Here is a 27,017-nt window from a genome sequence, read left to right as displayed (position 1 = left end):
GGGTTAGGCGGAACTTACTGAGCTTAAACTGCTGACAGGAGTATGAGACAGCATTTCAGTAAAATATGAGGGATAATTTGTATTTCAGCTGAGCAAAATTCCCCTCAAAAATTCTGAGTCTTTCTCAGCTTGCTCTACAGACCATTAATATTTATAATAAAGCGCTGTACTGGGCTACTGACGTTATTCTGGTTTACCTACCTGTCAAGATGTTGAGCATGCACACCGCATGCATCATGACGGGAGACCCAGGGAACTCCTTTTCTCAGATCAAAACAGAAAACTCTGTGCTCTGACAGTTCTCATTTTCTTTTCCTCTAATTTTGAGAAATTATTTATATTTGTCCATATGCCCCAATCAAACAAATATGAACCCTCTTTTCTTTTGTTTAAACTCCCTGCTGAAGATTACCTCCAAAGTACTCTAGGCCCCTAAACTAACTCCTGATAGCTTGGGACCCAAGGCAATTGCCAACATTTCCCTAATGGCAAGACTGCCTCTGAGCTAAATATTTACTTACAGAGTAATTATTAAAACTATGCCAAAATTGTGAATTTATGTCATATCAGAGCCTGGTGTAAAATATAGAAAAAACAATATAATATTGAGAAACAAAATCTCATAGAAACAATAAAGCACCATGGTTTGTAATATTTAAGTTGGGTTTCTTTTAAATGATGAATCTTGTGAGATCTAATGAATTCTAGTAAGTTACATGGTAGGATGCTAGATTTTCCCAAATAACTGAAGTTCTAACACTCAAATTCCATAAAATTTTGCTACCAAAATTTTTAAAGCTGCAAAAGAATACATTTTTGGCAGTAAGAATAAAAATTAGAGATAAGAATGTTCTATCATGAAGTTTACAGGATTACAACTGCCCCATTAACAATTACCAGATATCAGTATTAATTCATGTAATTTGCAGATGTTTTTTAGATACACTGATTAGAAGTAATATTATATTTTATTTTTATTATGATAGTGCCTTAAGGTGCTTGACATCAAGTTCAAGAAAGCCAAAGGAGGGACTTAAATTCACGTGTTATAGGCTTGGACAAAAACGTTTTTCATCTAGTTTTGAGTGAGTGAAATGAGAAAGAGTCGCAGATGTTTTATAGGATAGAGTTCCAGAGAGTTGGAGCTGCAACTTCAAAAGTGCTTTTAAAAAAATGAAAGTTAACAGGGAAAAAAAGTCTTTGGGGAGACTCCTGGTTGTTTCTCCAAACCAGCAGAGGGAGCCAAAACATTTCCAAATCATGTAGGCTTCCTGAAAGCTTCCTGGTCCATTAATACTGCATGCTACAAGCTGTCTTCCCACAAGCTCTAAGATTGTAACCAGTAGTTTAGTTGGCTCTGTTTTCAGCACTTTGGAGAGAGAAGAACAACAAAGAGATCACATGTATTTTGATTGTGTTACATTTGCTGCCAATGTTAAACAGGCAGACATGAAGAGTGCTTGGTTTGCACTGACCTGTGATTGTGAGTAATTTGCTTCATTTGTGTTTCCTTGTAGATGACGAGTGGACAGCTGTCGAGGGAGGAGGCTCTGGCATGCTCAAACTGCAGGCATGCATGCCATGTAATGCTGTACTCTGACACGGAAACTAAGCTGTTTGGGAAAATTCCTATAAGACATATCATATTGGTGAGGCTTGTGTGTACGAACACATTCACGTGTTTAAATGAGTAGTGTATGGATGAAAATGTCTGGACACTGGACACTTGCATGTACACTTAGCTTTCAATGTTCCTGTTTGTGTTTAAAAGCATCCTGTTTCTTCCCCAGCAACTCTGCTTCTGTGTGTGTGTGTGTGTGTGTGTGTGTGTGTGTGTGTGTGTGTGTGTGTGTGTGTGTGTGTGTGTGTGTGTGTGTGTGTGTGTGTGTGTCAGTGTGTGTGTGAAAACAGCAGTGTGTGAGTCTTACTTTGTCACTTCCCACAGATGCAGATGCGCTTTGACGGTCTGCTGGGTTTCCCTGGCGGGTGAGTCATTCCTGGTGCAGCTTTTGTTTTATCCTCCAATGTAAAAAGGTACATTTAGCCGAGGCTTGTGTTTATTCTTTAGAGATGATGTGCACCTTTAGTGCAGAATAAGTATCCACAATAAATTATTGGTTTGCTAACACTTACATGATTTACAGACAGAGAAGATTTGATTCAGCAGGAAAACTTTGAAGAAACAATAACTTTAAGTCACTAAAACATAATTTGCAGTGTCATTCTCCTACTAAGTAATAGAGAATGTCAAACTAATACTTGAATCAAATCCACATTGGTTTCAGCCAATACCAAAGCCCAGGTTGGTTTTTTGGGATCAGGACTTAAAAAGCTGGATCAGTGCCTCCATACATTAGCATATATGCTAACCTATTACTACTTAATGTTGATATTTTAACGGTTTGATAAAAGTGTGTTTACATGCCAGGAGGGAATAGGAAGTTCTATGCTCTGAAAAAGAAGCACCTGTCTGTCTGCAGCAGGATTTATAATTTATCCAGACTTGCCTACCTGCCAGCTCACCTCTAGCCCTCTTTCTTTACCCTCATTGTGCATAAGCTCAGCCCTCCACTAGATAGCGCTGGAGAGCTGGTCATACAAGGGCAGAAAACACTGTTTGATATATGAAAAAGATGCTCTGCACTCATGGCTGCACTCCTCTGTGAACTCTTCCTGCACCGTAAGTTGAAAAGGGCATTTTATTAATGTGATGCCTTTTTATGTATGATTTAAAAATCAAGCTCACTCCTGTGAGATTCTTTGCAGTTTTCTGAAGAGTATGAAAACAACTTTTCCTTCTAAAAAATGTGTTTTCACAGATGTCTTTTCTTCAATGTTTTGCTCTCTTAAATGAACCCAGTTTGAATGTTAAGTTAGGCTTTGTTCTACAATGTGAGTGTTTTTAATCTGTCATAATCCAATGACGGGCTGCACGATGCAACGGTTAGCGCTGCAGACTCACAGCAAGAAGGTCACCAGCCCCATTCCCACCTTCCCAGTGGGCCTTTCTGTGTGGAGTTTGCATGTTCTCCCCGTGCATGCGTGGATTGTCTCCCATTGACTGGTGACCAGTCCAGGGTGTACCCCGCCTCTTGCCCAATGACAGCTGGGATAAGCTCCAGCCACCCGCCACCCTGAACAGGATAAGTGGTTCAGAAAATGAATGAATGAATGAATGAATAATCCAATGACTTGCAAGCTTGCTCAATCCTGAGGCGGGACCAGCAGCAAACTGGACTGAAATGAGCTTTTCATTCTGCTTGATTTATTCACTTCTGCACATGAGGAGTCTCTTGAGGGAAATACTGCTGACACTGACCTTTGACCCTTCCTCCTTCCTCCCACACCTCAGGCTCGTTAACCCACAGGAGGAAAGCCTGGAGGAGGGTCTTAGCAGGGAACTGTTAGAGGAGGTGGGTGTGGCACTTCCTATATCGTTGGAAGATCATGTGGATGCCTGCTTTGCCCCCGCTTCCTCCCCCTCCCCCCCCCTGCCTTTCCCGCCTTATCACTCACTTTTACGTGAAGAAGATAGATGAGGAGCAGATTAGAGAGGTGGAGAGAGCAGCTGCATCTACTGCAACAGATCATGGACTGGAGGTAGTGTGTGTGTGTGTTTGTGTGTTTATGTCCTTCTCCTTGTGCAGTGACTGATTGGAGCCATTTGCCCAATCTCATGCTCTGTTCCTCATCACTTGTCCTCTCTCTTTCTCCTTCCTTCTCTTTCTGTTCAGGCACTAGGCTTGGTCAGAGTCCCACTCTACTCTTGGAAAAGAGGAGGAGGCCTTGCAATGTTCCTCTCACACTCTTTTATTGGCAATGCTCGCTCCCAGCTGGTCAACTCTCTCCTCCGTCTAAACCTGGTGGCCCCCAAGGACCTGCACAAAGCTCTCACGGAGTCTTTGAAGACACACACACACTCTGCAGACGACCTTAAAGCGGCCCTCACGCTGACTGAGGCAAACAGGAAACCGTTTTGAAAGCACACCTGCACATGCTCCAGCAACATCTTCACGAAGGAGCTCATCGATTCAGTTGGACCATCAGCAGTGTTTGACTCAATCCTTTTTTGCAGAGTTAAACCTAAATACACACATGCGTGCACACGCACATGCGCATGCACACACCATCCACTGTCACTGATGCTCAGATGGTGACTCATAATTGCCTTCTTTGCATCAAACAGTTTTGGGAAAATATCAACTGCTCCAGAATTAATAGAAATGAAATCATAGACACTCCTTTAGTTTTGTATTTTCTGTCTTTTTTTTAATAAAACACAAAACCTGGGTTCATTATGTGAATGCTCTTGTTACTGATATTAATGATACTGCATTATAGCCTTTACAATTTTACAGTATATGTCAAAAGTGACACATTTGTATCTTGCAAGCTTGCATTAATGCCCAGAGTGTTACACCTGACATTAAAAAATAATTTTGACATCAAACAGGGGTTGTGTGACCTTATTTGGTAGCACATGCACCCTCTTTCATACAAAAAAAACTGCACAATTGACAGAAAAGCACTGCTTTTTCAAAGTCCCTCTGTCTTTCTTCAGCTCACATTTTTACTGGCTCTATTTGTGAAGTCTAAGTGCGGCGGCGCTGGTGCAATCCAAGGATTAATTACGTCCGTGACATACTATACAGCCTACGGGCGAAGATTTGATTCCGTTTAAGTGTACCCTCGGTGCGCATAACGCTCCTGCACCAGATGTTAGTAACCTCATTCGCTGACAATATTGCTGGCAGAAAGCAAAAGCAGAGACATGATGCTGTCCTAATGTTCATGATACCTACTGTAAGTGTACAATATGAATATTTTCCCTATTTGTTTTATTTTGCAGGTGATTTAAACTGTATAGTGTTGTGGCTTCAATTTTATGGGGGTACAGATTGCTTACATTAGAAATAGATGGGTTGCAGAATGTAAGGATGCTTGAGAAAATATCTGAATTCATTTATGTCTAATGCAGCACCACAATACTATGGATGTACTTCACACTCATTGCATTTACAAGGACAGTTGCGTCCATTCAGGTCAAGCAGCTGTCAGCAGAAATTGTAATTAAGGTAGAATCACTTTGTGAACATGTGGTTTTAGTGCAACGTGATGAGTTGTGCCTCAATCAGAGAGTTTTTCTCAGATGACAACAGGAAAAAAAAGCACCACATCCGGATTAACAGACAGGAAACACAGGAGACGGTTTGAACGATAACGTTGCTGTCTGTGCATGTGATTCTGCTACTGTGTGGCTTCTTTTTGTGTGTGTCCGTTCATGCAGCTGCTTGAGGACATGACTCCATGAAGCTCCTGTGTGTGTGTGCAAACGTTTGCATCTTGCACTGGACTACGCGAGGAGAAGGGATGCTGTCATGCGATTGTGTTGTAAGGGCGAGTAATACAAGGTCATCAGAAAAACACTGTGAGAGAGAAAGGGATGGAGCGAGTGCACGAAGGGAGGGAGGGCAGTGCTGGAGAGTAAGGATGGATGGATGGGGAGTGGAGAGGCAGGCTGGAGCGATGGAGGGATGCTGAGGGAGGAAGACAGTATATTCATAGCAGCAGCGGTATTTATAGCCGCCAAACGGAGAGGGGGGAGTGGTGGGCGTGGCTTGGGTTGTGGCTTCAGCAGTGCTTCACAAGGCAGAGCGGGAGAGAAGGGGAGGAGAGAGGCGAGAGAGGGAAGGCTATTTGGCATATTCGGCAGGAGAGGGAAGAAAGAAAGGAAGGAGGGAGGGCTGTTTTTGAGTGTGTGTGAAATGAGAGAGAGAGGCAGGGAGAGGGGGGGTGTACTGAGCTGAGAGAAATCTGTCAGATTCAAACACTGCTCTGTGTGTGTGTGTGATAGAGGGAACAAGAGAGGAGAGAACTGACGAACAGAAAGAGACAGAAGAGGACAACAAAGTAAGGTACGTACGGCTGTCATGCTGCTCATGAATCCACGAACAACCTGTGTGTTTATATATGTGTGTGTGTAAAGCTGCATGCATGCCTGTGTACATGCGTGACTTAAGTAAATATGTCCGTGTTTATATATAGTTTAATGTTTTCAAAGGGGACACTGTATTCACTTGGGGTTTTCTAAGTGGACAAATGGATGTGGCCACTGACAGTCTGTGATATCAATTATGTAATATGTGTGCACCATTTTCAGTGTTGATGCTCAGTGTGTGTGTGAGCGTGCATGTGTGAGTGTGTGTTTACATCCTTTTGTAATGATGCTGAGGTGTTTATGTGGCCATTGTGTGGAGCAGAGCTACAGTGCTCTGACCATATGGGGTGATTTACGGCCAATGTAAATATAACTCAATACTCCTGGGCTTCCCTGTGCACACACACACACACACACACACACACACACACACACACATACACACACACACACCACCTCTATCTATATTCCCTGGACCCATCTCTGTATCAAATACTTGACTGATTGCTAGTGCATACTTTGTTGTTATAAAATGAGCAAATGCTTAAACAGCCTCACATCTAAAGTACCCTTTCCTTTGTGCTATTGCTTTACAGTGCAACAACAAAGAAGCTGATGGTAATGTAAAAGAGCAGCCTCATAGCTCTTATAGGAGCTTTCCTTTTTTTTTTTTTTTGTTTGGTGAGTTGAAGTTCAGCCTCTCTACCTGAGCCCCAGAGGGTGAAAGTGGGGTTAGTGTCAGGTTCAGTTTCTTAAACACACAGTATGGTTTTTGCCGAGAGAATCACCATCTGTTGATTTGTAGCTTACTGTCAGCATTGATATTAATCACAACAACGCAGCTCACAGACTGCTCTTTAAAAAAAAAGCCGTACAGAAAAAACAAGTCTAGTCTGCTCCTAAATAATAGTTGAGCCTTTCCTCCTTCAAGGCATCATGAAATCACAAATATCAGACTGCAATAGAAAAAAAGAATCTAAATTCTCCTCAAAATTTGATGCAATTCTTTCAAACACTTTATCATTTCTTTTTATTGACTTATTTAGCAAAGGGGGGGTGAAAGCGCTGCCAGTCTTTCATTCAGGTGAAGAAAAATCTGTTAAAGGTGTAGTATGCAATATAAATCCAGAACACTCTTACAGATTCAGGGAGTATCTGCATCATGGCCCGCTTATTGTCCATTCTCTGTGTGCTGCAAAAAAAAGTCATGTCTCCAAGCCTACGCAGTCCTGGCTCTGTAAGTGGGCCAGAAACAAAGTGGCTCAGAGCAAGTCACACAGTTCTTGCACACGGACACTCAGCTTACTTTTCTAGCGTGTTAAGATGTAGTTGCAGCGATGTTAACTATAGTAACATTAAAGCATTGCTGTTGTTGAGATAGCTCCTTGTCGTCATCTCGTACTTTCTGCATGTTAGCTCTGCAGCAACAGTTTGCAAACCCAGAACCTAAAAGCTAATTTTGTCAGCTCGTATGCTCATATGCTCACTTGTTAAGCACTTATAAACAAAATGTATCAACAATAAGCACAATGTCTTCCCCCAGAACCAACCATCAAAATATATACAACTAGAATCTACCTATGCTTGTATCTACTCATGCTTTTTTAGAATGATGCATGCTAACGTGGGACAAAATATTGATGTAGTCATGCAGTTTTAAGTAACTGATTCATGACTCCTCACGGGGTCACTCTGTAATCTTGTACTTAGAATAGAATAGAATAGAATAGAATAGAATAGAATAGAATACCCTTGAGGTACATTTTTTATTTTTTCTATGAATAAACTATTAATTTTAGCTATACAATTGTTTTGCAGTTAGTCAGATGTTGCAGAATTAATGTTTTATGATAATTTTATCATAGGTTGTGTGAATTTTGTTATTTCTTGCCAGATTATTTTACTTTGTATTTTATAGTTTCACTATTGTATGTTATCTTATTGTGTCAAGTCATATTTTTTTAAATCTTACCGTATCATTTTGTATTATATCAAGCCATATTGTATCAAATCATACTGTATTTAATCATACTGCATCCGATTACACCGTATCATAAGATATCGTAACTTATGTAATTGAACTGTAACATATCGTAATGTATCATAACGTATCATATCGTATTGTAACGTATTGTATCATAATATAACGTAATGTATCGTAACATAACATATCCTATTGTATCTTGCTGTATCATAACGTATCATATAGGATGTTTGCACTGATGTCACACTTCGGACAGTTACAGGAATGTGTGGCCATATTGGAGATACATGAATGTAAACATTGAATGGATGGATATAGAAGAGCATGGTCAAATATGATTTTTAGATGTCAAACCACTTAAGCATATCAATAAGGACTTGGCCAGACAGAAAAAAAAGAGATGTTGTGAGAAATCATGGCTAATAGGCAGGAGAGCCTCAAACAAGTTAGCATCAACTTCATGGAAACACAATGAACCAGTAGTTCTACCCAACATTTCCTATCCAGATATTGTTAACTACCCTTACTTTTACTCTCAGCCCATACACAGCTGAAGAGCTGAAATGTTACAAAGGTTTGGATGGTATGTGGCTGGGTGAGGGAGGCATGCAATCAAGGAATTCAGACAATATCAGAGGATCAGAGTTGTATTGCCATTTTTTTCATATCAAACTGTAAGGTATCACATAGCTTTATCATACTTTATTTTATCGCACTGTATCATTGTATTGTATCATTGTATTGTTTTATATCCTGTGCTGTTGTACACTATCATTTCAAACCATAGTGTATCATATTGTGACGTGTTACGTTGTGTCGGATCATAGTAAGTTGTATTGCACTGTGTTGTAATGAGCTGAATCATACTCTGTCATATCTTGTTGTATTGTTCTGTATTGAAGGAAATTATATCATCGTTTAATATTGTAGAATCCTTACCATATCATGTTATATAGCGTTACAATGTATACAATGTTGTATCCTTTCACATTGTATCCTCAAATCACGTTATCTAGTACTGTGCTTGCTTGAATTGTATTGTTAGTGACTGTGTCATTCCCATCCCTCATGTAAATTATGGTGGAGTGGTGCATTTTTATCCAGTGTTTTCAAGTAAAGCACTCAGTAGTTTGCTTTAAAACTAGTAAAAACAAAAAGTTGTTTAAATGTTAACATATAAAAACCCTGCAAGTATAGTTTGGAGCATATATAATGGTTATTTTTCCCAACTTCATTCAAATGCTAAAATCCACTCATGTGACTTCTACTTTATTATAATCGGGAATCAAAATGGCGGTTAAACCCCATCCAAAATGACCTCTTTGAGTCTTCCCAAAGAAAGTTCTGTGGAGGGGCTGATGGAGAGGAATAGTTGTTTTCCACTGAGCCCGAGGAGATGCAGATGCGGCCTGCCTGTTGGCTCCCTGCCTCCTCAGGCTCACAGTGCCCAACTGTCCATAAATGTTTTTATTTGACTTTTTCTCCTGTTTTTCCCCTCTGCAAGGACTTGCAGGTATGCATGCAAAAACATTACCTGAAAAGGACCCTCTACATAAGTTAACCACAGAAATGTTGACTGCAGTGGATTCTTTTTTTTCTGTGTCCTTTGGCTTTAATTTTGCAACCCAGCCTGATGCCAAGTTGTCCTCAGAGCTGCTGCAATTAGGTAGCATGCCAGAATCTGAAAGGCACCTTTTACTTATAGTAAAACTTAGCTATTAAGCCACAATGCCAAACACAATTTATGTCCAATCTTACTTTATAAATTCACCCTCTTTGAATTTGTGTGCAGTACTTAAATTATTAGCAGCTTCACTTTCTCTGACGTGGTTCATTTTGTGTAGTTTCTCACCACCACCTTGAAACTACTCATCCCTCTGGTGTTTGTTTTGGCAGAGCTGAGAACCAGGATTAAGCTGCTGCTAAAAACTTTTGGAGGGATTTGCAGGTACAGAGTAATTCTGTACAGATGGTGCAAGAGTAAAGACCTCTGTAAAGCATACTATGATACCACTTCCTGTTTGTTGTGGCAGCAGCAAAAGTAGCAGATGAGAAACCTACAGGAGAACGCGGAGAGACTGACAAGACACAAAGTTTGCGAGTGACACGATGAATCTGGATTTTACTGCTTTGCATAGCTAATCTTGCATCGTCCTAAATCTCACAACACATTCCAAATGAAACCCAGGGCCACCGCCGGTATCAGGGTGCTCTACCTGTTGTAGTGCAATCAGGTCGGCTGTGTGAGCTGCATTCAGATCTGCTTTGCATTCCAGCAGCCAATGAGCGAGCTGGCAGTGAATTAGCTTACAGGGCTTCAAAGCAGATCAGCTGCAGTGTTTTGCAGTAGCATGCCTTCGGGAAAACACAAGCTTTGAATTTAATTTGTCGTGTACATTTCATCTGAAAGTGAGCCAATGTGACTCATTAAAAGAGAAGTTATACTTTCTTCCCCCCTAAAATGAAAGTTGAATTTGTCAGCATTTAATTGAACTCTTACTTGGTTCATCACAATGAGGGCTTTTTCTGATGCAGATTTAGATGAGCTTGTCTGACAGCTTGATGTGGTCAGTGTAAGCAGACATAACAAAGATAATTCTGTTTTTCACACTTGACATATTTTTACCCTGTGTGTTAGCATTCATTTTTAGCTTAAGCAGAAGTTAAAGGGCTGTGAGGACTTTCTGAGTAATCTTAGCTGGACATTAAAGCTGGACTGGCAAAAAGAAAAAGGTCAGAAGAGCAGGAGAAAGCTAAAATAGAGAGTGATAGAGCCCAAGCTAAAACATGGGCTGAGCTATTTGTGATAATGTTCATTCCAACCCACATGCAGCAGTTATTCTGCAGTGGTCTGTTTAAACTTGAGAGTCTATTAATGAAATAAGGAGCGTGATTATGTTTGCTCTGCTTGGTGAGGTTGGAGTTGGTAGATGAACACTTTAGGACATAACCAAGATTCTCTAATGTTACAAGTTCAGGACACATCTCAGAGCACCAGACTGTGAGTTGCTTGTTGTCACGTTTCAAACAATAGCGCTACGTTACTGTTAATAGATACATTATCTTGTCATTTTGTATCCTGCAAAAAGTTGTCTAAAACAAAATAAAGGTAGTGATAAAAAGATCTAATCCCCATTCATTTGCTTCAAAACAAACATGTCACATCCTTATGCCAATAGGTGCAAGTACTCCTGGGAAACGGAGTCTTTACCTTGGACAAACGCTAGCTTTTCCTGATAGTCCTCATGTAAAAACAAGAGACAGCTTTTTAAAAAAGGAAAACTTACAAAACTCTGATAGAGCTTAGCTTTTACAAGAAATAGTGCAAAGAAACTAAAAAAATGTATTGTATGCAAACTTAAGTGTCAATGCAAGCAACATTAAAAAAGATAGGACAGGAACAAATTCACAACTGTGTTAAAACATCACTCTTTTAAAAAACATTCATAAGTGTTGGGGGACCAAAACATGAAGTGAAATGTTGCCCTATCCTCACCATACGAGGATTGTTGGTGACCAGTAGTAGTTCAGGCTCTTCCTTTTCTTCATATGTCATTCAGTTTGACAGAAGATAGGAGCCATGTAAGTATTAGATTTTGGCCTTTTCTCTTGTGTTGATCACATATTGATCATAAAAACCTATTTTGTAATTTGAGATTAAGGTTCTGAAACCACTGAATTATTTTCATACAGAATGGTGAACTTTTATGCATCCTTACTTCTGAGACACTCAGCCTCTTTGGAGTCCCTTTTTAAGACTCAGTCATGGTACAAACTTGTTGCAAACTGACATGCATTCACTTAGTATTTCACAACTTTTTCAATGTTTGTTTTTTCCTGTTACGACTAGTCTGAAACCTGTAAGTGACATTCAGAGGGTTGAGTTTTACTGGTTTCCATCAGCAGCATCTGGACATTTTGTTCTGTATTAATCCTTACGTTAGCGTTCGTCTAAAGAAAGTCTCTCTGACCTCATTGCTGGTTTCTTTGATATTTAAATAGGACATCAGGGTTAGTAAGTTATTCTGGCTGATGTTGGTGATGCTTTAAAACTAAAGATGGTGTTTGAAGTGGTGTGAACAGCGCTGAGATGCAGCCAATCGCTAGGGTTTGAATGAGTGGTGAGGAAAAGTAACACAGGCTGGTCATACTATAGTGTTTGACAGCATTTCTTTAAAGAAAACTCTAACTTAAATGGCCTTTTTTCAGATTTGACTTCAATTTATCTTCCATCTGTCTCTATTTGTTTTGCAACTTCCTTCCTCTGTGCAGCTTTTTGTCATGATGGATAGTTGTTAAAAATACAAATCCTCAATACATGACAACAGTTGATATTCTGTCCTGTTTATAAACCAAGATAATTTATCAGATTAACTTAGTCAGACTTTGGAGCTTTCCCTGCAGACATTATGCAGGTATTTTCACAGGTTGAGTGGAACCTGCTGAGTTGCATGAACTGACTTTGATGTGTAAAATAGATTCAGTGTTCCTTTGAATTAGCAATCTTTCACTGGAGGCACCTGCACCATCACTACCTGCCTATGGAAATAACAAATGTAATTTAATTTGACTGATCCAAGAAGCTGTTGCCCTTCTGTGAACTAAAGCATACTTTAATCTGCTGCTGAACAATTTCAGGTCAGGATGAGGTCTGCAACCTGTAACTTTGACAGCACGGGTTCTGCCTGTCAGTGATTATTCCGGCTAATTCTGTTACGTTTCATGTCAGTACAACTAAAGTACATCCTACACAGTTCATACACAGTACACATAGTTCTTTGTTGCTTTTTGTGTGCAGTTCTTTTATTTTAAAACTGTTTTATGAACAAGAAAGAGATTTCCCTTTTATTGTTCCGCCTGTTCACCTCCCTGCTTCTGTCTGCTGCACCCACTCCTTTGTGTTTGTGTCCATGAGAGCCTCTTCAATCAGTCTGTCACACAAATAAGTGTCACACCTGACTCTACCTGACTTGTGTTGAGAGCACTGATAGCACAGCTGCTGCATGTCTGACAGCAAAGATTAGCATAAGATCGCATCCTTTCAACGTTTCAGTTTTATCTGTGATCAGACTGCACTGATAAAGACGTTATTCTCTGCTTCTCAAACCTCATATTTCCCTGCAGTCATGTAACCAGGAAATGAGATCATTTGGCCGAGGGTCCCGCTAACACCCATGCATTTTTGACTCTGACCTCTTGCTCTGCTCTTGGACAGTTTTTGTTCCATACAAAGTTTTTGGGGATCAAGAGGCAGATGTTGAAAACAACTAGAGAACTCTTTTTACTGTAACAGAGCTGATTTAGCACAGTATGGTTATCTCCCAGTGGTGTCAGGAAATCCCCGTATAGTATCAGCTATAATCTCAAACACAATTTCCCACTTGTATGACTTCTGTTTAGTACTTCTGTATTTTTTTCTCAGTGAAATTAGCAGAAAATCCCCTCAGAAGCAACAAGGATCGTCGCTCACTGCACCATGTATCTGCTCTAATCTTTAATGTGTTTTATATTCACGCTGTGTGCGGAATGTCCTCTTTTTTCAATGACCTTGGCTTTAAGTATGAAGCACTGTTACCCAACAACCTCCATCCCTCTGCCCTCATTGCCCTTTTTATTCCTCCCCCTTCACAGTCAATTGCAGTCTTTCCCCAGTCTTCAGCTGAGTCCCTTCCCACCCTTCTCTCCCTCTTTGTCTCTCTCCCCCCTCAGATCATTTTATTGGCTTTGTTCTATGCAGATTAAGGTCGCACGTTGATGAAGGCCCCCGGAGCCTCGGAGGTCTCGGGGCCCTCACAGTCTCATTTGCAGATATCTCTCTGCATTTGTTCTCTGCCCTTCTCAATTTGCTTGCTATTTCTGTCTCTGAAGTGTGTCTGGATCACTTCCAACACACAGTTTTTTGGAAAGGAAACGAGACTGCAGACCTAGCAGCACTTCTTTAGTTCAAAGTGAAACCGATGTGCAATATATCAGGGGTTTTTTTTTTAACTGCCTTATATTTTTAAACCTGCATCAACATTTTAATATCTCCTCTTTGAGTCACAGATAGGCTCATTGAATGAGGCCTCACTAAATTAACAGCCACTTCGGTCAGTTTATGGTTTTAACTAAATTATAGCACGTGGCAGATTGAGGAACAATGTTTGCTGTGAAGAAGCACCCGTTGGCAGGCATTACAGAGAGCTGAAACCTGTTGAGAAATTGCCACAGGATGTGGGTAGTGAAGTTGTTTTTGTGTATGAATGTGTGTGTGTGTGTGTGTGTGTGTGTGTGTGTGTGTGTGTGTGTGTGTGTGTGTGTGTGTGTGTGTGTGTGTGTGTGTGTGTGTGTGTTTTCTTTGTTTTCCTGTGTAAGAGTAAAAAGCAAAGTAAACTGTGTATGAACCTTTCTCTTTTTTGTGCAGCATACGCTGTCAGATAAACACCCATGCAAGTGACTTTGTGTAGGCATGAGCACAAAAGAGCTGTTTGGGACTTAATCTTCATTTTGTAAAATAGTTTTTTGTAATAATTTAACAGCATCAAAGTTTTTGTGATTCAAAACAAGACCTAATTTCCTCCAAAGCCTCCAGTGATTTCGCACTTAATTTATACTATATAATTATATTAGCCAGATAACTTGAAGACTTGCAAAAGACTTATTAGAATGTCCTTAATGAACGCAGCAGAGACTGAAATATCCCGATCTTTAAGTCTTTTAATTTTTTTCTGGTGGGGTTTAGCATCTTCACCTGAGGCCTCTATTGGAAATCTCGACTCCATGTGCCACCACAAACTTATTTGTTGACCGTAGCATTTGCTGCATAAGTAGATGTGAGTTGTCTGTAAAACTAGTGCACCCTCATGGCTAAGACCAGCTGTTACCATGACAGAGCCAGGGCAGTGAAAGACAAGGCATTATCTACACACATGTGGCTGAGTTTGATGCCTTGTTCTTTTATTGACATGGTATTGTTTGCAACATTTGGTATTAGTATGAGTTTATCAATCGTTTCTCTGCAGTTTCTGAGAACTAAAGCTCACTCTGATCTGCAGGATGTTGTAGTGTTTCTCCAGGGTCAGCTGAGCAGATAGAATGATGCATCTAAAAAGTATTCAGACTGGCTACATGAACATTGAAGAGGTGATTTGGCAAATGATTAAAATACTGGATGGCTACTTGGAGTGCTGCTTAGCTGTTTCTTGTTTGTTTGTTTTTTACAAAAACAGCAGTTGTTTTTTTTGGAGTTTTTGTTCTTTCTTAAATACTTGTCTTGTAATTTCAAGATAATTGTACTGTTAATGCAGAAAAAAACAGAGCAATTGCTTTCCTCAAGTGAGTGCCTTGGACTTTTCTAAAAACTAATCTCAAAAAGAGATTGTTTTGCCCAGGCCAATATTGTATTCAGGTAATGGTCTGTGTGGTAATGGACTGATTGATGCTGTAATGCGTTGATATTTGGCAAATTTTCTTTGTTTGTACATTTTTGGTACCAAAGCTTGCAATTTACAAAAGGTAATTTGAACATCCCTTTTTGAGGCCTTAAAGAATTAAGCTTTGAATATTACGACAGAGGATGAGAGCCATGTTAAAGGAAAGAAAAAGTGAAATAAACCAATTAATCTCATAGATTTATGAGAATAAACTTATTCTTTTAGTCCATTAGTAAAGGTATGACTTTATCCTCCCAAATTTCCATTTTTTTCTGTAACGTGGCACTAATCCTCAATCTGTTAATGTTTACACGTTGCTCCTCTATTTGTTCTATTTCACAGCTACACATTGTACGTTTCGAACCTTCTTATATTTTATCTATTTGATATTTGACATTTCAGTATATCTTCAGTAAAGAACATACGATTGATGGAGATAAAAAGGATGCAATCCATTCATGTGTGTATGCACACACATGAACCAATTCTTGTATAACTCTGAGCTCTTCTGTCAAAGCATCTGGACATGTCTGCTTCTACACGCCTTTTCATTTGTTATGTTTTGTTCGATACTTTTCTCCAAACTAGCTAGCTTTCCCTTGTTTATTGGAGATGTTTACTATTGATAAATTGTATACAGTTGTAAAATAGGAACAGATGGCACCGGTAAAAGTCCATTACATGTGTTGCAATCATAACACATTTAGCAGTTAAAAAAAAGTCCACCAGGTGAATCATGTATCATGGTTATTTCCTAAGTTTGTAATTAGTGTACATTCCCACCATCTTCCTAAAGCTCTGGTCATGATTTTATCTTGATGGATCTGCTCAATTAAAGCAACACAATAACAGATTCAAAGCACCATAATAATGACAATTACAGTAATAATCACAAAAAGATTTCCATCCTCTGAGAGCTCATCAAACAACAAGTGCATCTGTTAGTGAGCCGGTGCTTACAGACCAATGCAGGTTTTATGTATGCACACTGGATCTCCAATCAGAATGAAAAGGATGCATGAAATCACAGCTTATGTAACGTAATCTAATTGAGTAAGTGTGCTATAATTAAATCATATGGTTTGTTCCCATTGTAAGCGTAACAGATCGAGAGCTAATGAGCAAATCAGGCCTGATACAATTATTACAGTTAAATCAGTTGCCTAACCTCTAACCCATTTTATTATTACTTATTCTAAATGTTTGTTTTTATTTAGTGGGAAAGTATTTTTTAAATGGGAGTTTAGGAAATGGTTTAGTTTACTGACATTTTCTTGTCCCTAGAGCAATTCTTAAAAACATTCAGCTGATCTCTCTCAGAGATCCCACACTGCAGATTATTCTTTGATTTTTTTCATCCATAAAATCAAAGCAGTTTTCCATCAGATGACTTTTTCTGAATCATCTGTTAACTGTAATTCACCAGCAATAAAAAGACTGGACAGATGTCTCTCAACAGGGCGAGTCTCAATCCCTATCAGAGAGTTAGAGTTAATCATATGAAGTTGACCACTTTGCTGTGTATTCAGAGCTATATTTTGCTAACTTCAGACATTTACTGTTAACCAGACAGCAAAGGAGTAAAGAACTTCAGCATTGTTCGCTCTGACTTGGTGTGTGTTACATAACAGCTAACAGCCTCGTGACCCCAAGTAACCCAAGCCCTTGAATTTCAAACCTTAATCTGATAACAAGTCTCAGAATGCTGTAATATATTCTCAACGTATAGGTTAAACTAAAAAATTAAAACAAGTCAACAAACATTTGGGTTAAAGCTCTCACTGAAAGACCCTGTGATTTATGTAAGCTGTAGTGCAGCAATGCATCTATCATGCATGACAAATATATGGCATAGTGGCCGTAACACTACACTTCAGGAGGTAAAATGTGTATTAGGTTTAAAGAGTACAGAGAAACCCTCACACTTTGTAACTGTTTAATCTTCAAACTTACCAAAGTATATTAAATGTTCTTTTTCCAAGTCTGGAAGGTAGATTAATGCTCTGTCCACCCTACTTGATGCTAGAGCTTATTTATAAGAGCAAACATTGATGGTAACTTGAAAGTATCTGTAATTCAAAGCTAATGGGGAGAAGATTTTTATAGGTCTTTAAAGATAATTGAAAACATTTTAAAAAGACAACATTGATACTTTTTCAAATAATTTGAAGTTCAGGATGCAAACAATAATCATTGGAGGTATTTGTTTTTTGTATTTGACCATTACCTTCACTCACATCCTCCACCTCTGTCCCTAAGGCAATAAAAGTCCTTCATGACGACTATTACTCATCACCTCTAATCTTCCCTTCCCCCATGCTACACCCTTCCTCCCCTCACATCCCCGTCACTCTGCCCTCTTACTGTCCATTCTGCGCTCTGCCCCCCATCCCTGCTGTCCATCCTATTAAATCTCCCTTCTCTGGTGTCACTGTCTCTTTCTGTCTTGTCACCCTGGCCTCATTCGTCCCATTCCTCTGGCTCATTTTCTCATCCTGGCTTCACTAAATCTCCCTCTCATGCCCCCTGTTGTCCCCTTGTAATTCATATCATCGTCTTCTCTTACCGTTTTCTTCTCCTTCTTGTGTTTTCTCCTCAGGCCAGCTCCCCTATGGATCAGCATTCATATCAGCAGCCCAGGGGATTCCTTGAACATATCGACCTGACTGACATCCCCACAGAGAGCAGCAGATCAACACTGATGCCAATGCGCTGCACGCAGCTGTAGAGCATCGAGGCCAAGGGGTCGGGGTGAAAGGTCACAGACTACAGAGCCGAAGTGGACGCTGAGGTTAAAGGGTTTTCTTTGGAGGGGAAGACAGAAGATACGAGAAGAATCAGGGCTCAGGAAGGAAGGTCTCAGTGACAAACAAGAGTCAAGGGGTCAGGATGATGACATCACACGGAAAACTGAGGAAGGAGAAGGGGAGCCTGGCCGAGTACGAATCGCAGATGAAAGGTAAAACGCTTTGCATGTGTTCATATCACATGTGGATCTGTGCTTGTCTGCTTTCCTCATTGCACTTCTGTTTGTGCATTTGCGCTTACCTGCATGCATGAATGCATATAAGGCAGAACGTGTGCATTCATGCATGACTGCGTGCGGCCGCTCTGCAGTCATCCAGACACAGACGGGAGCCGAATGACTGCAGCACATTTGTGCAGTTCAGTGTCACACAGTTAAGTGTTTTGTTGCTCTAAACAAATTTAATATTTCACCAGGGTTCCCCTTGCTGAAGTTGGTTTTATTTAAAGCACTAATTTAACACACACACACACACACACACACACACACACACACACACACACACACACACACACACACACACACACACACACACACACACACACTGAAAAACATAACTGGTAGATGAGATTCTTTAGTGTAATCTTTTTGAGTCTTATGAAGATCTATGAGTGAGGCAATGAAGTTGTGGAATTTGGAAAAACCGCAGTTACTTTGTTTTGGATTGGCCTATCAATTTACTAGTTCTTTAAGTTATGGTATGTAAAGGGGGGCTTGAAATTGTGTGGAAGAATGTGAGAACGGGGACCTGTCTGTTAGTGGGGAAGTGTTTACCCATGTGTCTTTCAAGTTAGAGTGTGTGGGCAATTAGTGGCACCTGTGGGGGAGTGTTAAAGAGGGGCCGAATTGCAGGAGGTTAGTGGACTTCTCCAGGGCCTCAGGCTAGAGAGGTGAGTCAGGGAAGTGTCTCTGTGAGGAGCTCTTCATTTAGAATGATTAACACCTGCTGTAAAAATCCTCCAATGATCCTAGGAGCTAAGTTGTCGGGGGCTTTATGCCCCTGGTAGGGTCTCCCATGGCAAACAGGTCCTAGGGGAGGGGCCAGACAAAGTGTAGCTCACACAGACCCCTTATGATGAGTACAAACAATGGTTCAGCGTTTCCCTTGCCCGGACGTGGGTCACCGGGGCCCCCTCCTGGAGCCAGGCCTGGGGGTGGGGCTCGATGGCGAGCGCCTGGTGGCCGGGCCTGTTCCCATGGGGCCCGGCCGGGCACAGCCCGAAGAGGCAACGTGGGACCCCCTTCCCGTGGACTCACCACCCGCAGGAGGGGCCATAGGGGTCGGGTGCAGTGTGAGTTGGGCGACAGCCGAAGGCAGGGACCTTGGCGGTCTGATCCTCGGCTGCAGAAGCTAGCTCTAGGGACGTGGAACGTCACCTCTCTGGCGGGGAAGGAGCCTGAGCTGGTGCGCGAGGTTGAGAAGTTCCGGCTAGACATAGTCGGCCTCACCTCAACGCACAGCAAGGGCTCTGGATCCAGCCTTCTCGAGAGGGGTTGGACTCTCTTCTACTCTGGAGTTGCCGATGGTGAGAGGCGGCGGGCTGGGGTGGCGATACTCGTTGCCCCCAGGCTCGGTGCCTGTACGTTGGAGTTCACCCCGGTGGACGAGAGGGTAGCCTCCCTCCGCCTTCGGGTGGGGGGACGGATCCTGACTGTTGTTTGTGGCTATGGTCCAAATAGCAGTTCAGAGTATCCACCCTTTCTGGAGTCCTTGGAGGGAGTGCTTGAGAGTGCTCCGTCTGGGGATTCCATCGTGCTGCTGGGGGACTTCAACGCTCACGTCGGCAATGACAGTGAGACCTGGAGGGGCGTGATTGGAAGGAACGGCCCCCCCGATCTGAACCCGAGTGGTGTTTTGTTGTTGGATTTCTGTGCTCGTCACAGGTTGTCCATAACGAACACCATGTTCAAGCATAAGGGTGTCCATATGTGCACCTGGCACCAGGACACCCTAGGTCGCAGTTCGATGATCGACTTTGTAGTCGTGTCATCGGACGTGTGGCCGCATGTCTTGGACACTCGGGTAAAGAGAGGGGCGGAGCTGTCAACCGATCACCACCTGGTGGTGAGTTGGCTCCGATGGTGGGGGAAGATGCCGGTCAGACCTGGTAGACCCAAACGTATCGTGAGGGTCTGCTGGGAACGTCTGGCAGAATCTCCCGTCAGAGAGAGCTTTAACTCCCACCTCCGGGAGAGCTTCAACTGTGTTCCGGGGGATGTAGGGGACATTGAGTCTGAATGGACTTTGTTCCGTGCATCCATTGTTGAGGCGGCCGATCGGAGCTGTGGCCGTAAGGTGGTTGGTGCCTGTCGGGGCGGCAACACCCGAACCCGCTGGTGGACACCAGTGGTGAGGGATGCCGTCCAGCTGAAGAAGGAGTCCTATCGCGCCTTTTTGGCGTGTGGGACTCCTGAGGCAGCAGACAGGTATCGACAGGCCAAGCGGAATGCAGCTTCGGCGGTCACTGAGGCAAAAACCCGGACATGGGAGGAGTTCGGTGAGGCCATGGAGAACGACTTCCGGACAGCTTCGAAGAGGTTCTGGACCACCATCCGGCATCTCAGGAGGGGGAAGCAGTGCACTGTAAACACTGTGCTCAGTGGAGACGGTGCGCTGCTGACCTCGACTCGGGATGTTGTGGATCGGTGGAAGGAATACTTCGAAGACCTCCTCAATCCCACCGGCACGTCTTCCTTGGAGGAAGCAGGGTCTGGGAATGATGGGGTGGGCTCGTCCATCTCTGGGGTCGAAGTCGCCGAGGTGGTTAAAAAGCTCCTCGGTGGCAGGGCCCCGGGGGTGGATGAGATCCGCCCAGAGTTCCTTAAGGCCCTGGATGTTGTGGGTCTGTCGTGGCTGACACGACTTTGCAACATCGCGTGGACATCGGGGGTAGTGCCTCTGGATTGGCAGACTGGGGTGGTGGTCCCCCTTTTTAAGAAGGGGGACCGGAGGGTGTGTTCCAACTACAGGGGGATCACACTCCTCAGCCTCCCTGGTAAGGTCTATTCGGGGGTACTGGAGAGGAGGGTCCGTAAGATCGTCGAACCTCGGATTCAGGAGGAGCAATGTGGTTTTCGTCCTGGCCGTGGAACTGTGGACCAGCTCTATACCCTCAGCAGGGTTCTTGAGGGTGCATGGGAGTTTGCCCAACCTGTCCACATGTGTTTTGTGGACTTGGAGAAGGCATTCGACCGTGTCCCTCGGGGAGTCCTGTGGGGGGTTCTCCGGGAGTATGGGGTGTCGGGCTGCTTGTTACGAGCCGTCCGTTCCCTGTACGACCGGTGCCAGAGCTTGGTCCGCATTGCTGGCAGTAAGTCGGACTCGTTTCCAGTGAGGGTTGGACTCCGCCAGGGCTGCCCTTTGTCACCGATTCTGTTCATAACTTTTATGGACAGAATTTCTAGGCGCAGCCAGGGTGTCGAGGGGGTCCAGTTCGGTGACCTCAGGATTGGATCACTGCTTTTTGCAGATGATGTGGTCCTGTTGGCTTCATCAAGCTGTGACCTTCAACTCTCTCTGGAGCGGTTCGCAGCCCAGTGTGAAGCGGCTGGGATGAGAATCAGCACCTCCAAATCTGAGTCCATGGTCCTCAGCCGGAAAAGGGTGGACTGCCCTCTCCGGGTCGGGGATGAGATCCTGCCCCAAGTGGAGGAGTTTAAGTATCTCGGGGTCTTGTTCACGAGTGAGGGAAGGATGGAGCGAGAGATCGGCAGGCGGATCGGTGCGGCGTCCGCAGTAATGCGGACTCTGCACAGGTCTGTTGTGGCGAAGAGGGAGCTGAGCCGGAAGGCGAAGCTCTCTGTTTACCGGTCGATCTTCGTTCCCACCCTCACCTATGGTCATGAGCTTTGGGTAGTGACCGAAAGAACAAGATCGCGGGTACAAGCGGCCGAAATGAGCTTCCTCCGTAGGGTGGCCGGGCTCTCCCTTAGAGATAGGGTGAGAAGCTCGGCTATCCGGGAGGAGCTCGGAGTAGAGCCGCTACTCCTCCGCGTTGAGAGGAGCCAGATGAGGTGGCTCGGGCATCTGATGAGGATGCCTCCCGGACGCCTCCCTGGTGAGGTGTTCAGGGCACGTCCCACCGGGAGGAGACCCCGGGGCAGACCCAGGACACGCTGGAGAGACTACATCTCTCGGCTGGCCTGGGAACGTCTTGGGATCCCCCCGGAAGAGCTGGCCGAAGTGGCTAGGGAGAGGGAAGTCTGGGCTTCCCTGCTTAGGCTGCTGCCCCCGCGACCCGACCCCGGATAAGCGGAAGAAGATGGATGGATGGATGGATGTAAAAATCCTGGGAAAAAAAAAACATATTTTTATGATAATGTGATCCCAGATTTTCCATTATGACATGTGGTGTATGACACTTTAAAGAGGGGGATAAAATGCATTCTGTTGTCACAGTTGAACTTAAAGAGGAGGTACTATGCATTTTCATATTTTAAACATTGATGTGAAGTAACACTCCTGGGTATCCATAAAAAACCTGTGTCAATTTTCAAATTGCTTCAAACTCATACGTTGTTGAAATATGCTGTCAGTTTGAAGAAACATCGAGAGATGTTCATGAGACTGGCCAAAACACTATAAATCATGTTGAGCTACAGGGGTAAAAGAGGGACAGTATAAAGACTAAGTAAAGCACAATATTTTCTCTTTAAAGCTTCTGTGAGGAGTTGTTGGTTGGTCTTAACTTGACCAACATAAATTATCATCGTTGGCTACTGAAGCTCTATTAGGGCAAACGAGACCATAAGCAACGAGACTGGACATTTCTACATGGTGAGTTTCAGTGCTTGTAAATTCTGTCACAGGGTAGGGGCCAGACAATCATCCAAATCTGCACTTTTAATTTGCTACAAAACAAAACAAAAGTTTTTGGTTTGTGAAATAGTCAACAGAAAAAAACTAAAGGGAATGATATTTTTAATTAATTGGTTGATAAATAACTACATTTCTGATAAGTGCATAAAATGCTTTCAATCAAAGAAAACATGATAACCACCAACACTGCTGCTACAAAATTTTCTCATGACAGCTGCAGTGTGTACGTGTCTTTATGTTGTATCTTTGATGATGCATGTCGTGGCTGGGTAGCACTCTGTACTGTACTACAAGAATATATTTATAGCCAGTATTAGTGATGCTGTCTCCTCACATCCAGTCAGCCTCAGGCTGTGTACTCACACAGAGACAGAGAAAAGGAGTAAAAAGAGGGGAAAGAAGGAGCAGGCGGACCAGGGGGTGGAAGACAAGGGAAGAGGAAGGAGAAAGAGAGGGGTGAGCAGGTAAAAAGAAGTGAAGGGAGAGAGAAAGAGGGTAAAGAGTAAAGAGACAGGGAAGTTATTTGAGAGCATGATGTTTGTATTAGCCTTTTCAAACCAAAGTGCAGAGCTGGACCATGTCACTGCTGGCTGTGCTGTGTTTGCCTACAAGCTCATGTGTATAAAATGAGGTTATGTAGGGTTATCATTTGTGAGCTGTGTGTAATAATCTTTATCTTTTTGTCAAATATCTCAGTTCAACTTAGGATATCCCTCCTAGAAATGACAGCAGTTTTTATTTTCTCCCCTGGAGGGACCGTGTAGATTGGAAAATCATAGGGACTTTTATTATTGTCATATCTCTTTTAATGATATAAGTTCTGAATAATTAGCTTATTATGTGAATGAAGTATTCCTCCACTAAACCTGTTTTTTAACATGTCCATCTCATGTTTATAACTCCAGTAGAAAGAGTAGGGAGTGAGTGCTGTCATTTGTTTTATTTATGCAGACAATATTAGTTTCACACTGTATGCTGATAAATGCAGGTGTTAATCTGCACATGGGAGTAGGTGTGGTGTGCATGAACTATTTATTAAATATTGTCACGGATAATATGCACACATTATTGGCTAAATCTTCTTGAAGGTGTGTGCATAAAAATACTTACACATGTACATACAGTATACTTGTTCAGTCTACATACCGCAAAAATGCACCAACCATGGACTGTATGTTAGTATGGACTGTGCGTCTCCATCTCCTCCCACTGTGAGAAGTGCGGTCAAAATACAGTCTCATACTGATGGAGCCAAGGAATTTGTGAAAGTGATAAATTACCCACCTACCTCTAGTCAAACAGATTCTCAGAGTTTAAAAAGTTAAATGTGGCTTGTGTAAGTTATATTTTTTCTTGCTGATCCACCTCTTCTCAGCTAATCCAGTAAAGAACCATGTAGGAGCCTCATTTGGCAAAACAAACAAACAAAACTCCAGCAACACTTGTAGTAAAGTTAACACTTCAAGATTAACTTTTTTCAGCTTCTGGCTTCCATCAGGGTCATAGCAAAGCATAAAAAGTAAAAGTTAAGTAGGATAAGTTTAAGTCAGATACGTCCAATTATATGCAGCTATGTTAGCCAATAGGGCTGGGTTGGGAATTGACTTTTGGCCAATTTTCTTTTAGTATCAAACAAACAATTAACAGACTTTCCCATAAACCAGCATGATTAAAGACCCATACTGCAGCCAGTCATCAGTGCGATATACAATTTTTGGCTTCACTGAAAACAACTATTGTCCCGTCCATTGTTTTATACAGTTTTTGGCAACAACACTCTGATATATGCATGAATGTACAGTCCATAAATGCATTTCATAAAAAGATAAATATTAATTAAACTAGGTTGTTGTTGTTTTTAAACGCTCTCACTGTTCTGTGGCTGAACCCTGTTCGTCATAAGTCTTTTTTGCCTTTCCACAGGGGATAAGGAAGTGACTAGAGGAACTGTTTTTTCAATGCTGTAAAAGTCTGGGGGGTTTTGGCTTGGAATGTATGTGGTTTATAGTCTTTCTGAGGCAAGTCTTATGCAGATCAACGGCAACTATTGGTACTTCTGCATAGACTTCATTTTTTAAAAACCAGATGTTGCCCTTGGGCTAATGCAGGAAAGTGTGTGGCATCTTATAGCTTAAGACTTTATAGTTAAGGGGATTGAACAGCTGGAGGGACTTGTATACTTAAACCTATATGTCATGAGTCATGGTTGAATACATGGTTTGTGTTAATATTGAATCTTAATCTTAATGTATGCTGGGTCGGGTGGCTTGTTGATTGCAGCTGCCTCAACTTCACTTTTAATCACATCGGGTTACATAAATTATTCATCAGTCTGTTTAGCCCTGGTTTTATTCCAGCCGAAGAAATGTCTTGAAAATAAATGTTTGTTGTAGTTAAAAGACTTTTATTGTTAAATCGTGGTGAGGTAGTTAAAGCAGGTGACAGGCCAAAGAGTTGATAAATAGCAGTGCTGAGTATTACTGATTTCTAAAACTGTGATAAAACAGGATGAAGGCAGATAAGATAGGATTCCTGAAGTTAGCAAGGATTTTCCTCAGTGATACAAAATTTGTAAAAATCTTATCTCAGACTCTTCCTATCTCCACTTCAGACTGAAGATAAGATCAGATAAGATCAGAAGTTTTTCTGGCTCCAGGCTCATAAACATGTCTTCGCTTAAAGTCTTCCTCCTTCTCCCCTTCATGTGTTTATATCTCTCTCTATCTGTCTGTCTGTGTTTGTGTCAGACCTGCGGGCCCAGCTGACGGACCAGATCAAGATTCTAGACTCTCAGGTGGAGGTGAAACAGCAGCAGCTCTCAGACCTCTCTGAGTTTCTGCGCCGTCGAGGAGACATCGAGGCTGAATATGCACGAGCCCTCGACAAACTCACAGAGAGATTTACCCACAAGACTAAAAAGTATGTGTGTGTATGAAGTGTGTGAAGTGTGTGAACTTTCATCTACTTCTCGAGAGATTCTGAAAGGTTTTTATTCATATCTCAGTGAGGATGTCTGTTTTTCTCCAGGAAGGAGCAGTGGGGTCAGTCTGTGTGTCAGGTCTGGTCTGTCCTGCTGACTCAGACTCGTCTGGAGAGCCGGGAACACGCAGCACTGGGTGACACCTGCTGCAACACACTCACACAGCGATTGGCACACAGTACAGAGGACACACACCGCCTGCACAAACGGGTGAGTGGATGTTTGGTATAAGGTCACACGCATGCAGAAACAGAAACACTGAAAAGATGCAAACATTCAGTGATAGCTAGAGAGAAAATGGAAATTATAAAACTAGTCCCCCTCAGAGCGTATAAACAAACCATCACAAGCTGAGTTTTATTTTGAAGGTCATCAGTCCTTCCCTTGGTTGTAATCCTCTCATTATTTCTCTCAGTTGTTGCAAAATTGTTCTGATTCATTCCTGGATGACTCAGAACTTTGTCAGTCAGATCAAATTATTTGCTGTTTAAGACTGTAATGCTTTTATTTGAGCACTTTTTTGTCTTGGTATTGAATACAAACTTCATTTATTGTTTTAAGGGTTAAACTGAGGCTCATTTTAGGGTGCTTCAACGTGCTGTGCAGTTGCTCTGGGTTGATCTGTGTAAAGATGAATGACATGAACTCACTTTCTACTGCTGTGCAAAAGTGACGCTAAAATACTTACTGACATGTTATTTTGTGCTGTAGTAGTCAAGTCCTGCCTCTTCAGCTTCTTCAGTTTTTCTGGTGTTAGTGTTTTAGTGTTAGTGTCTCTGTTGCTAATGGTGTTGTGCTTTTTTTATACCAGTAAACTTATTTAGATTAATTTTCTGGGCTGCATGGTGGTGCAGTAGTTAGGTCTGTTGCCTCAAAGCAAGAAGCTCACAAGTTTGACCCCTGGTTCGGAGAAGTGTGGGGCTTTCTGTGCAAATTTTGCATGTTCTCCCTGAGCATGTATGGGTTCTCTCTTGGTACCCCAGCTCCCTCCCACAGTCCAAAAACATGCTCATCGAGATAACAGGTTATTCTAAACTGTTATCGTAGCTGTGAGTGTGCATGTAAAAGGTTGTCTGTA

The 27,017-nt window shown here is 42.3% G+C and overlaps 2 protein-coding genes across 2 annotated transcripts in view; both read left to right on the top strand.

Annotated features, from left to right (window-relative positions):
- Window positions 1–1,272: 1,272 nt before the first annotated feature.
- Window positions 1,273–4,438, top strand: LOC141799350 (U8 snoRNA-decapping enzyme). The gene is given in 5 exon segments (XM_074681573.1): window positions 1,273–1,649; window positions 1,946–1,986; window positions 3,353–3,500; window positions 3,502–3,600; window positions 3,735–4,438. Coding segments are annotated over 5 exon segments (666 nt in total). The 5' UTR covers window positions 1,273–1,517; the 3' UTR covers window positions 3,981–4,438.
- A 1,300-nt stretch (window positions 4,439–5,738) lies between these two features.
- LOC141799003 (SLIT-ROBO Rho GTPase-activating protein 3-like) overlaps window positions 5,739–27,017 on the top strand; it is a 44,777-nt gene continuing 23,498 nt past the window's right edge. The window contains exons 1-4 of the mRNA XM_074681021.1: window positions 5,739–5,915; window positions 17,934–18,293; window positions 25,707–25,878; window positions 25,987–26,149. Coding sequence (XP_074537122.1) covers window positions 18,224–18,293; window positions 25,707–25,878; window positions 25,987–26,149 — 405 coding nt within the window. The 5' untranslated portion in view covers window positions 5,739–5,915; window positions 17,934–18,223. The remainder of the gene's footprint in view (window positions 5,916–17,933; window positions 18,294–25,706; window positions 25,879–25,986; window positions 26,150–27,017) is intronic.

This window comes from Halichoeres trimaculatus, unplaced genomic scaffold, assembly GCF_033239565.1.
Source record: "Halichoeres trimaculatus isolate MK-OKI-2021-1 unplaced genomic scaffold, fHalTri1.1 fHalTri1_scaffold_11, whole genome shotgun sequence".
Taxonomy (NCBI): domain Eukaryota; kingdom Metazoa; phylum Chordata; class Actinopteri; order Labriformes; family Labridae; genus Halichoeres; species Halichoeres trimaculatus.
This window is presented reverse-complemented; position numbering and strand designations above follow the sequence as displayed.